The following is a 13,190-nucleotide window of genomic DNA, read 5'->3' as shown; positions in this document are numbered from 1 at the left end:
CACAGGTCTGCAGTCACGTAAGCTACAAGTCCGCAGTCACTTTAAGGCTGAGTTCCCACGTGGCGTTTTTTTTCGCGTTTCCGCGGCGGTTTTAACTGCGTGATTTTGCCGCGAAAAATAAGCATCCCATGCATTCCTATGGGATTCCGCAATGCTGTGCTAAGGCCGGTTTCACATTAGCGCATTTTATGCGCACGCACGGCCGGGGGTAGCTCCGCCCCCGATCCGGCTCTCTGCCCGGCGTGCCCGCCCCTTCCTTGTAGCGCCGCCTCCTAGCGGACAGCGGCGCCTGCGATCGGCGCACCCTATCTTTAGCATAGGGTGCGCCGATCGTGCGCAGGCCGTGCGCTAGTTGCGCTTTGACCTGCGCTGCGCACTTTTGACGGTGCGCCGTGCGCGCCAAAATCGAACTTTTCGGATTTTGGCGCGCACGGCGCACCGTCATAAGTGCGCAGCGCAGGTCAAAGCGCAACTAGCGCACGACCTGCGCACGATCGGCGCACCCTATGCTAAAGATAGGGTGCGCCGATCGCAGGCGCCGCCGTCCGCTAGGAGGCGGCGCTACAGGCAAGGGGCGGGCACGCCGGGCAGAGAGCCGGATCGGGGGCGGAGCTACCCCCGGCCGTGCGTGCGCATAAAATGCGCTAATGTGAAACCGGCCTAATGCTGCGGTTTTTACCGCGGCGGAATCGCTTTGCGGTAAAAACCGCAGCATGCTCATTAATTTTGCGGAATCGCGGCAATCCCGCACCCATAGGAATGCATTGTTCCGCTTACTTCCCGCATGTGGCTGTGCACACCATACGGAAAGTAAGCAGAACATTTGCGGATGGTACCCACGGTCCAGAGGAGAGGAGACTGTCCTCCGGACTTTGGGTACCATATCCCTGTAAAAAATAGAATTTAAAATAAAAAATATTGTTATTCTCGCCTTCCGGCGTCCCGCGCAGCCTTCCCACCTCTCTCCATGCTCTCGTTCCCAGTAATCCTTTGCGAAAATGCCCGAGAACGGACGTCATCGCGGGCATTTTCGCAAAGGATTACTGGGAACGGCTGCGCGGGACGTCGGAAGGTAAGAATAACACCATTTTTTATTTTTTTATTTTTGCATTTTATCTTTTACTACTGATGCTGCATAGGCGGCCTCAGTAGTAAAAGGTTGGTCACACTTTTCAAACACTGTTTGACGAGTGTGACCAACCTGTCAATCAGTTCTCCAAGCAATGCTACAGATCGCTTGGAAAACGCTAGCATTTTGCAAGCTAAATACGCTTGAAAAATGCTAGTTTTTCCGCGGGAAAATCGCGGGAATTTAAAATGCGATTTTCCCGCGGAATGGAATTCCGGAATTCTCGCGGTAATTTCCGCGAGAGTTTCGGTACGTGTGAACTAACCCTTAAAAATAACTAAATATTAAAAGGGGTTGTCCGGTTTTAAAGTAATGTTTCTTAACCCCAACGTTATCTGTTGGGTAGAGTTGAGATGCCCCCATGAATATTAGATGTCGGACGATTTGGCTGTTTTTGGAGGGTTTGTTTGACTTTTGTCAAAAGTGGCCTTTAATATGTCCCTTACCTGGTTTGTGTATCCAGCATTCAGTGTTTTGTTTTTTTTTTGTTTTTTGGGGGATTTACATAATTTCAATCTTCTTCTATTATACTGTGAAAATTCCTTTAATTCAGCATAAAATAATTTAGAAGGATTAATAATCTGGCACTTGTTTCCAGCAGAGACCTTCAATATAATGAATGTAATATGAAATCTCAGAAAACCATCAATTTATGGAATATCTGTAACATTCTGTTCTCTCCCTCTTCTTTCCATGAAATCTTAATTTTTTGGTAATCCGCGCCGACCCGTCTCCTTGCGCAGCTCTAACTCTGGGCTCTTCTCTTTCAGGATTGGCTGTGATGCACTCGCAATCAACCAATCAGTTGGACGTTGGGAATAACCCCCGAGTGGGGACCAAGCGGTACATGGCTCCTGAAGTCCTAGATGAGACGATCCAAGTGGACTGTTTTGACTCTTACAAAAGAGTTGATATTTGGGCTTTTGGCTTGGTCCTGTGGGAAGTTGCCAGACGCATGGTTAGCAACGGTAAGCTGTCTCTGTTTTCAGTCTCGTTCCACGTGTCGACAATTTATTTATTTCAACCCCCCCCCCCTCTGCTGGCTCAGACATTCTCCGAAGCGTTGGCTCAGACGGCTATTTTGAACTTATAAAATGTTCCTTCTGTTTAATTTGGGGTCGAACTGTCACCCAGTTTTGGGGATTGTGTTACTGTTTGTGTTTTGTTGTTTGTCTGGCGTCTTGATCCTGCCAACTTGTAGAAGCTAGGAACGAAATTATTATTTTAGATGTAGCTGGCATGCGTTCTACCAAGTGTGCATAGAAAAGCCAAAATTGCGGAAAATTTTTATTGAAACCCAATTGCAAAAAATGATTCGCCACCTTTGACATCGGCCAAAAGTCGTGACGGCTTTGATGTGGGCTTGCACGCTGAGACCACGTCTTTCCTTGCACATGATGGCTGATTATAATCAGCGATCATCTGCCTCTTAACAGTCACTGGTGGATCGGTGCTCTGCCCGCACCTGTTAATCTGTTAAATATCGCCGTAAATCTATTTAAATGGCTTTTAACAACCGCCGGCAAGGGGGCACGTGATTCCACGCTACCATCAGCACGCCCATGACATGATCGCTGGGCGCAGATGGGTTGCACTTGCTATGACGGATGGAGTTCTGCTAATGACCCCCGTACCTATTATTGCAATCCTCTTGTGGAAGCCAGCGCTGTGGCTGGTGTTCATAGGAGATTGTGATTTTCTCTAGCAGTGCTGATACTGTTATGTGAAGCACAAGCGATCAGACGATCACAGCTTCAAGTCCCCTAAATTAATTAAATACAGTAAAAAAAAAAAGAGCTCAAATCACATAATTGGTATCACTGTGTTCGATCTTTCAAAATATTAAATTAATTGATCCAATCAGTAAACTACATAGCGAAAAACAAATCAAACCGCCAGAATTGTGTTTTTTTTTTTTTTTTTTTTGGCCGCCACAACATTTCAATAAAATACATTAAGAGGGTGATGAAAGCATCGTATCCACCTCAAAATGGTATCCTTAAAAACGCGTGCTCAGGAGACAAAAAATAAGCCCTCACACAGCCCCGTATCCCAAAAAATGAAAACGTTACGGGACTCAGAAAATGGTGACCTGGGCGAAATGTATTTTTGTTTGCAAATTTCCATTTTTTTTTTCCAACACCTAAATAAATAAAAAACAAAAAAACTATACATATTTCATATCTATTTACTCGTATGGATCTAGAGAATCATATTCCCAGGTCAGTTTTACCATATAGCTAACATATGTAAAGTACGGTAAGTGCCGTATTTTCGGATTCTAAAACTCTCCGGATTATAAGACGCACCCCAAATTTTGAGGAAAAATGGGAAAATTTTTTTTTTTTTTTTATAAAATGCTGGTGCTTCTTATTCTCAATGCGTTTTATTGATTACTGGGGGTGGTGGCTGCGGTGAAACGGGGTCCCAGGGTCGCTGCTAGAGGAGGCAGGAGTGGGGTGATGCTGCAGGCTGGAATGAGGTGGAGTCCGATGTGCGGTGCTGCGAGGGTTTCCGGCGCTGCTGCCCAGGTCTCCGGTGCTGCAGGGGGGGCACTGCCGACATTTTGTGAAAAGTCAGAGCCCCCCTGCAGTTCTGTGGTTTCCTGTGAGGTAGACTCCCGGGGGGGCGGCGCATGCACAGATGGAGATCTCGGCATCAAGATCTCGGGAGATGAGATTTCAGCGCTAAAATCTCATCTCCCGAGATCTTGATGCCGAGATCTCCATCTGCACCTGTGCCACCCCCCGGCGGCCATTTTCCCAGAGTCCACCACACAGGAAACCACGGAACTGCGGAGGGTCCTGGCCTTTCACGATATGTTGGCAGAGACCTCGGCAGCACTGCCGGGCACCCCCTCATCCCAGACTACAGCAACGGTACCGGTAAGGTATATATGCATTATAAGGGCAGTTTCACACGTCAGTGTCTCCGGTACGTGTAGTGACCGTTTTCTCACGTACCAGAGACACTGACACGTAGACATTCTAATGAATGTGTCTATGCAGATGTCAGCGTGTTTTCATGGACCGTGTGTCCGTGTGCAAAATACGCTGACATGTCCGTTTTTGTGCAACAGCACGGATCACACGGACCCATACAAGTCAATGGGTCCGTGTAAACCCGTACCGCACACGGATGCTGTCTGTGTGCTGTCTGTGTGCGATCCCTGTGCATTTTTAAAAGTCAAAGGGTTAACATTGAAACTAATTTTTCAAATACACGGACAGCACACGGATGGTACACACGGACATACGGATAGCACACGGATGTCACACGGATGGCCTCTGTATGCACACGGACAGCTCCGGTACCGGTTTTTCCGGTACCGGAATTATCTGGACGTGTGAAACTGCCTTAAGACGCACTCCTGTTTCCCCCCCCAAATTTTGGGGGAAAAAATTACGTCTTTTAGGCTATGTGCCCACGTAGCGTTTTATTCCGGACACTAAAAACCGGACTCCTTCCCAGAAATCGCGTGGTTTGTTCCGCGAGATTTCACCGCGATTTTACCGCGATTATGTTCGCGATTTTGCCGCGATTTTCGCGTGCGATATTCAAGCACTTTCCAAGCGATTTGAAGCATCGCTTGGAAAGTGATTGACAGGTTGGTCACACTCGTCAAACATAGTGTTTGACAAGTGTGAGCAGCTTTTTACTATTGAGGCCGCCTATGCGGCATCAATAGTAAAAGATAAAATGTTAAAAATGCTAAAAAAAATTAAAAAATCGGGGTATATTTACCTTCCGGCGTCCCGCGCTGCCATCCCGGGCCTCAGCGTTCCCAGTAATGCCTTGCGAGACCTGTGATAACATTGGTCTCGCGTTGCTATAGCGATCTCGCGAGACTACGTCATCACAGGACCTTGCCGCAAGGCATTACTGGGAACGCTGAGGCCGGGAATGCAGCGCGTGACGCCGGAAGGTAAATATACCCCGATTTTTTTTCATTTTTTATTCATTTTTTTTTCTCCTCTCCTCCACACCGTGGGTACCAACCGCACATGAGACGCTTAACTTCGCGCATGGTGGGCATAGCCACATGCGGGAAGTAAGCGATTCTCATGCATTCCTATGGGTGCGGAATCGCGGCAATTCTTTGCGATTCCGCACAAAAGAATGAGCATGCTGCAATTTTTTTCTGCGATGCGATTCCGCCCCGGAAAAAAGCGCAGCATTAGCACAGCATGTGCGGAATGCCATAGGAATGCGTGGGGGGCATTCTGTGCACGATTTTTAAACGTTTTTGCAGCGTTATTGTGCCGAAAATCGCGGCAAAAACGCTTAAATCGCTACGTGGGCACACAGCCTTAATGCGTAAAATAAGGTAAATAAAAACAAACAATTGTAGAATTGCACTTTTTTTTTGTAATTTCAACACCCTTGGATTTTTTTTCCTGCTTTCCAGTGAATCTCATGACACAATGAGTGTTGTCATTCAAAAGTACAACTCGTCCTGCACAAAAACGAGCACTCATACGGCTATGCGGACAGAAAAATTAAAAAAAAAGTTATGGCCCTTGGAAGAAGGGGAGGAAAAATCCGAAAATCGCAAGTTCGTGAAGGGGTTAAGTGGAAAAAAAATATAATTAAAAAAAAAAAAGAAAATAATAAAAATCCCTGAATATGTCCATATGTTTATTTCGGTTAGACTACATTCACCCGTATTTTGTGCTCCAAATATGGACCGGCTTCTATGAGGCTGCGTAGTTTGGGTCAGGAGATCCGTGGCCGGTTCTTACAGACCTGGGCATATAAATCCGACCTTATAGAATGTGACACATAAGCAGAGATTCTATGTTGTTCTGTGCCCACAGGGAATAAAAAATAAAAATATTTGCCTATATAACCAGCTGATTGAGTTCCTTTTGCGGTGAGAACATGTTGTGCTCATTTTCTTCCTCCTCCATAAGAACGGCTTATAATAACGATGGCTACAGGCTGGATTATGACCGTGGCTGACGAGTATGGTGATCCATTATGCCTTCCTAGACCAGTTCCCGGTGTATGAAACTCTTTAGACTTTTACATAATCCATTAATTTGACATTTTATATTCACTGAACTTAACCTTATAATTGCCAGATCAGCTTTGTATGCGCATGGCTGTATTAGGAGCGGTAATATAGCTGGAACGGACTTCACATTTTACATGGATTTCATCTAGTAATGTACCATGTAAGATACTTTTCTTGTTTCTTACGACTTCAAAGGACTCTGGCTAATAAGTAACAGTGAATCCACAATGTGTAATCCCTGGGCTGTCTCATTAATGAGAATCCTCCATATTGCTGATAGGACTCCTGCTTATCTGCCTCACATTATGCATGTCCTTGAGAAGTCACATTTTTACATTAGGCGCAGAGAGTGAGCACTTTAATGTAAAACTATCTGGTCTTAAAGGGGCCGTCCTATTAGGGCATATGGACATCCCAAAAGGAGTTCCCCTGCTAAGGACCCTCTTATATAGGCATGAATATAATGCCGGCTCGTCTCGCACAGTTGCATTAGTTAGTTCATTTGAAATCCCTGGCTAAATCTGCTCTTTCCGGAAGTGGGACCTGGTGATGACACCATGAACTATACCTGTGCAAGAAAGTGTCAGTGGGGTTAGTCACTGCCCGATATGATCTCCAGGATGAATGAGGTAGTGTTCACACGCAGTATTTTTTTTTTTTTTTTTTTTTTTTAATGCAAATAAGCTGCATTTTTTTCAGAAATCTCCTGCGCTTTTTTTTTTCCTGTCTGAATTTAAGAACTTCTTTTTTTTTTTTTTTTTTCTTTGCAGCATTTCAATTTCTTTAACATTTTTTTTTCAGCATTTTTTTCACTCCAAGAAAGCAATGAGAGAGATTTTGCTGAGTGTTTCATGACTAAAACTAATTTTATTGAACACGGACTGTAGATAAAATCACGTCATCCACACCAATAAACAGTTTTTACCGTTTTGGCTGCTGGGAAAAAAAAAAAAAAAAAATCACTGTGTGTGAACATAGGCTTATGCATGTTATGACACCCGATTCACATTAGGTGGTCAGCCGGTCCTATTGAAATCACTAATTTTGGCCAACAGTCGACTAATGTGTTTGTCCAGCGTTCTAGAGCGGTTGTCTTCATTTTCTGATGTGAGGGTCCCCTACAAATCACTGATCAACTACTGAGATCTCCAACAATCTGCAGCGCCACCACCGTTCTACAATCTGTGGTCACTTTATTAACCTGACATGTCTCCTAATTTCCAGGTATCGTTGAAGATTACAAACCTCCTTTTTATGACGACGTTCCTAATGATCCTAGCTTTGAGGATATGAAGAAAGTTGTCTGCGTGGATCAGCAAAGACCAAACATTCCCAATAGATGGTTTTCTGACCCAGTAAGTATTTTTCCCCCCTTTTTTTGTTTTTGTATAGTATGAGTAATTTAGACACCTTCATATACTATAATTGATAAAATGAGCAAATCTACAGTATTTTTGGTACACACTGGGGGCACTTATGGGTCGTCCTAGATGCATGGCAAATTTATTGTATTGCTTGAGAACACATTGGAAGGACATGTGCAAGATTCCATTCCATAGTCAAAGCAAATTTTTTAAATTTTGAACATTTCATTTATTTTAATGTAAGGTCTATTACAGTGTAATGTTTTCTAATATATATTTTTTTTTTTTTACTTTTTTTATGTGCATTTGGATAAAAAAAAAAACTTGGCCAAGATAGGAATTTCTTTTTATCTATGGTATATCTGTAAGATATAAGTATCTGTAGGTGAGGGTCTAGGAGATTGGATCGTTAATAGTGATGAGCGAGTATACTCGGGTGTTCTCTGAGTATTTTGGCGTGCTCTGAGATTTAGTGTTTGTAGATGCAGCTGCACGACTTGCGGCTGCTAGCCAGCCTGAATACATGTGTGGAATTCCTAATAAACAGGCATTCCTCACCATGTACGGTATTCAGCCTGTCTAGAATCCGCAAATCGTGCATCTGCATCTACAAACACTAAATCTCTGATCACGCCAAAATACTCAGAGAACACCCGAGCATGCTCAGGAAAACCCGAGCAACGAGTATACTCGCTCATCACTAATCGGTAACTCTCTTGTGAGAGAGGCCACCCAGAATGGAGAAGTGCCAACGGCCACACATGAGTTCTGTGGAAGTTCACAAAATTGCTAAGCTTGCTTGCACAAAATTTTTCAGTACATGGAGAGAACTGCACATGCGCCGCCAGTCTAGTGATGAGCGAGTGTGCTCGGATATGGTGATGAGTGAGCATGCTTGTGTCCTAACCGCGTTTTTTCTGCACGCTTGAACAAAATGCTCGAGTCGCCGCGCCTACATGTCTTGCGGCTGTTCAACAGCCAAAACACATGGAGGGATTGTCTAAATTATGTGTTGCAGCTGTCGAACGGCCTGCGACTCGAGCATTTTTTTTTTTTTTTTTGAACATGCCGAAAATATTTGATTAGGACACAAGATGTTATCCAAGCACACTCATCTGAGCACACCTCTCTAATCACTGGTGGTCACTCTCTTTTCCCGGTATCCCCAGATGGGGCCCTCCTGTTGAGATGAACATCGGTTGAACCCACCACTTGGGCCCTCACCTCTCTATTCCCTCTGTTTTCGGAGTAGATGCAGATCCTTTGGATATGCCAGTGATTTCGGAGATGGGGAAAACCATTTTAATTCTATAATATAATGTGGTAAAAAAGTGCAATATTCTATTTTACGCAGGCTTGTGAGAATGTAATATTACTAAACGGCTTTTTTTTTTTTCTCCACTCAGACGCTAACATCGCTGGCTAAATTGATGAAGGAGTGCTGGTATCAAAACCCATCGGCGAGACTCACAGCCTTGCGCATCAAAAAGACTTTAACCAAAATTGACAATTCCCTAGATAAATTGAAATCGGACTGCTGAGTGCCAGTATAAAAGATAAAAAAAAAAAAAACAGATTCGGATACAGTGCTTGCTTGCCGAGGTGTAGACTTTTTTTTTTATTTTTTCAAAATGGTAACTTACAAAAGTTGAACTTCTACCGCCGTTTAAAGACAATCCTACTATTGCCCTTCGGAATACGGCTTAAGGTTCCTCTACCGGTGATCCTGGCAGTATCTTGGCTTTCAAGTTCATTACAACAACACTTGCAAAGATTTAGACCCGTACACGTGAGCATGAGGAATTAGAGGGGCTACGTTTTTTTGGGACCGATTTGGGCATTAACTGTTTTTACCGGGACAGCCCTCTCCGTTCCCAAGGATTTCACGTGGATCTTGGCGGATTTTACTTAGCAATATTTCGTGTGCGTCTCCGTTCTATTGCACTAGAAATTCTTTGCATTCCTTGCTTGCACTGTAACGGTTTAATTTAATGACAAATGCCAAATATATGGTTGGCCATGTGCGGATCTGTGTTATGACTTTACACCAATTTATTTCTGGGGAATGATCTTTTAAAAAACACAAAAAAAAGCCTGAAATACAAGTCGTCAGCATTAGCTGGATTTTACAAGTGTACCGATGTTTACAATAATGCTGAACATAATAATATTTTTTTTTTTTTTTTTTTTTTTTTTTTTGTAATCTATATAAAAAAAAAAATTTCTAAACTTATTTATTATTGGCGCACTTAAGTTTCCAAAAGAAAAACTGAACAGTGCAAATGGTTAGCGCTATATTATGTTTTCTTCCAGCTTTTCACAGCTCCTTTTTGTATCACTTTGATGATGAGGAATAGACTTTTGTTTCCCGTATGATCACATTGCGATTTCACACGATTATTTTATTATTTCTTCTCCATCCCGAGAAGCGCGTGCTCTTGAGTTTAGAACTCTTTATTTGGAATCCGCTGTCGCTCTCCTCATTCCCGCACATATTTTACTGACATAGGAAATAAAACAACATTTCTGTTTTTTTAAGTTTCCATAGCGAAATTCTGGAGACGGGAATAGGAGGGGAGGAAGGCGGGATGCCTTTTTTTGTTTTAAGCGATATAATATGTCGCATTGTAAACTCTGCCAGAAAATAACTATTTTGTTTTAATCTACTTTTTGTATTTAGTAGTTATTTGTATAAATTAAATAGAATGTTTTGAAAACTAAATCTGTTTTTATTTTTTTTATTTTGCTGTATTAAATAAGAATATTATATGAACATTTATTCAATTGCTTTTGTTTCACCAAACTGAAAATGTTTATTTGATTTCTAAATCGAGCAGTTTCTGAAATCCCTTTTGATTGTCCAGCTAAGGCAAGGTTCATATCAGCATTACGGCCAGCTGGACTGTTGCATACTGTACGTCTATTAAAATGTATGACTCCTCACATACAACCTATAGAAAAGCATGGTCCTACTTCCCTCATTCCCCACAATAATTTAAACCTGTTCTTGATGCACATACTGATCCAGCAACTGCCTCAATTATCATGCTTTGTAACTTATCATTAACTCAGAAAAAGTTTTGTTGCCATCATTCATATTCTCTGACAAAAAGCCAAGAAAGCAAAAATTCTGCCAGGGTATGTAAATTTTTGAGCATAACTGTATGTCCATCTTTATATTTCATCATTTTGTCTTTTAAGCCAAATCACAGCATGTGAACTGAATCTTGGTGTCACGCTACCAATGTGGCTGTGTAGCCCTTAATTAAATGCGCTGTGTGTGACTCCAGACTTGGGATAGTTTCACGTTCGCTGATTGTTGTAGTCACCATGCAGACATCTAAACATGTCTTGATCTTGAGATGTGAGACCTTTTTACTGCAATATTGTTGTGGTTTTTAAAGAAATTGTGGCTTAAAGGGAGTCTGTCACCTCATTTTTGCTCTATGAACTGCCGGCACCGCCATCAGGGGCTTATTTCTGTAATGCTGTAGATAAGCCCCCGATGTAACCTGAAAGTTAAGAAAAACGAGTTAGACTATACTCACCCGGTTCGATGGGTGTCTCAGTCCAGTCCAGCGCCTCCCATCTTCTAGCGATGACGTCCTCCTTCTTACTTCTGCCGCGGCTCCTGCGCAGGCGTACTTTACCTGCCCGGTTGAGGGCAGAGTAAAGTACTGCAGTGCGCAGGACCTCTTTGACCTTTCCCGGCGCCTGCGCACTGCAGTACTCTGCTCTGCCCTCAATAGGGTAGATATAGTACGCCTGCGCAGGAGTCGTGGCAGAATTAAGGAGGAGGATGTCATCACTGGAAGATGGGAGGCTCTGGACCCGGACCGCCCCCCGATGAGTGTAATCTAACTCGTTTTTCTTATCTTTCAGGTTACATCAGGGGCTTATCTACAGCATTACAGAATGCTGTAGATAAGCCCCTGATGGCGGTAGCCGCAGCTTTGGCCAAAAATAAGGTGACAGATTCCCTTTAAAGATGACTAAATACATCCTTACTAGTGAAACACCCAGCGCCCACTTCTACTGAACATAAATCGCTATAGTGTACAAGCCAGCCTTCTAAGAGCTCATTCAGACATCAGTATTTTCCACATACAAGAAAAACGAACTGATTAGTCTCATTCGACTTTGAGTGTGGTCTGAGAGTTGTCAGATATTCAAAGATCGTTATGAGGCTGTAAGTTCAGGCCACTTGACCTGTGGTTGAATTATGGACACCAAAATGTACCCGAGTTACGACCATCTGAATTATGCCAAAGAATTTCCACTGTGTTCACGGTTACGTTTTGACATTCCATTTGTCTTGTCCGTTTTTATGAATAAAAATGCTGAATATAGGCCAAAAATGGATCCAGAAATGTAAGCCGAGACCCCAAATTGATAATTATGAGGTCTGCCCGAGTTCTGTTATGTGGCCGCCGCTTTCAGAACTTTTTCTTATGTTCTAAAAACTAACAGAAATGGACCCCTGATATTAGTGTAGCACTCCTGCTTCTATTTGCATCTGTCATGCCGCTGATCCGTTATTGACATTAATTCTGTTTCTGTTCCTAAAAATGGAACGAGCCTACAAAATATCAACACGCAAGTGTGAATATCGCCTGATTCTGACTGCTATTGAAATAGTTTTACATTTTTTATTATGGTCTGTGGATCACCTGGACTGAACTGACTTTACCCTCCCAAAACTCATGGTGATCTAAGTTGAATCACGAGACTTCCTTGTTTGGCTGCCTGATAAGCAGTCTCTATACGTCTTGGTGGCTTTTTATTTTTTTCAGAATTGGAAAAAGAAAATTTGCTATCTTAACATGAACCTATTACTTTTAATATGTTGGATAATTTAGCGCGCTATTTACTCGGCAATTTTTACTTTTCACCTTTCACTGTTTGCCTTAAAGCTGCTACATTGCATTGTCATACTTTTTATTGGCTGCCTCATAACGGTCAGGTCAAGTTAGAATTAGTGCCCAGCATCTTGGCAGACAGCAAATTATTAATAGTGCAGACAAAGATACTGTTCTAGGTTGTTGCAAAATAATCTAATGTTACGTCCTTGTTTATTGAGAAACTCAGACTTCTTTAGACCAATTGTAAATATTGCTGGCTTGTCTTCCTTCATTGCAAAATGCAGCTGCAAAATAATTAATTGATTTTTGGAACCTTTTTTACTTCCTTCGAGTTTAGGATTAATACCAACAAAATTACAAGCAGCTTTGTTCTAAGTGAATTTTTTATTTGACAGTATTTATTTTGCAATTTATTTTTTCTTTTATTTGAGAAATATAATAAAATGTAACTTTTCCTGCTGTTTACACTGCTTAGATCCCAAATATATTTTTTCTTTATATTGTAATTTTTTTTAACTAGTAATATAAAGAGGACAAGTTTTTCTTCCCTGTACAAAATTATATGATTAGAATATTAGTATCCTTTCTAACAGATTTGACATATTCCAAAAAATGCTATAATGTCTGCGACCTGTGTGGGGGCCCCCAACTCGCATGGTGCTGCATCCGGACAGGATCAATGCAGCGGTGCTCATGTATGTGCTCCACTCTCTACATTTACATTTATGGGAGTTCTATAATGTAAAATATTAAACACAAACCGTACTCTCCCTTCTTCCAGATCTCTGCCCTCTGTGTTTTTGTCTAAGCGGTGACAG

The 13,190-nt window shown here is 42.4% G+C and overlaps 1 protein-coding gene across 3 annotated transcripts in view; it reads left to right on the top strand.

The window, feature by feature from the left end:
• Positions 1 to 10,232, top strand: part of ACVR1 (activin A receptor type 1) — an 81,326-nt gene extending 71,094 nt beyond the window's left edge. For all 3 annotated transcript variants that reach the window (XM_073545660.1, XM_073545659.1, XM_073545658.1), the window contains 3 exons: positions 1,900 to 2,097; positions 7,371 to 7,501; positions 8,917 to 10,232. In XM_073545660.1, coding sequence (XP_073401761.1) covers positions 1,900 to 2,097; positions 7,371 to 7,501; positions 8,917 to 9,051 — 464 coding nt within the window. In that variant the 3' untranslated portion in view covers positions 9,052 to 10,232. The remainder of the gene's footprint in view (positions 1 to 1,899; positions 2,098 to 7,370; positions 7,502 to 8,916) is intronic.
• The last annotated feature ends 2,958 nt before the right edge of the window (positions 10,233 to 13,190 follow it).

The sequence above is a fragment of the Dendrobates tinctorius genome, unplaced genomic scaffold, assembly GCF_039654945.1.
Source record: "Dendrobates tinctorius isolate UK_male_01 unplaced genomic scaffold, ASM3965494v1 ptg000143l, whole genome shotgun sequence".
NCBI classification, from domain to species: domain Eukaryota; kingdom Metazoa; phylum Chordata; class Amphibia; order Anura; family Dendrobatidae; genus Dendrobates; species Dendrobates tinctorius.
Note: the sequence above shows the minus strand (reverse complement) of the source record. Positions and strands in the feature narration are given on the sequence as shown.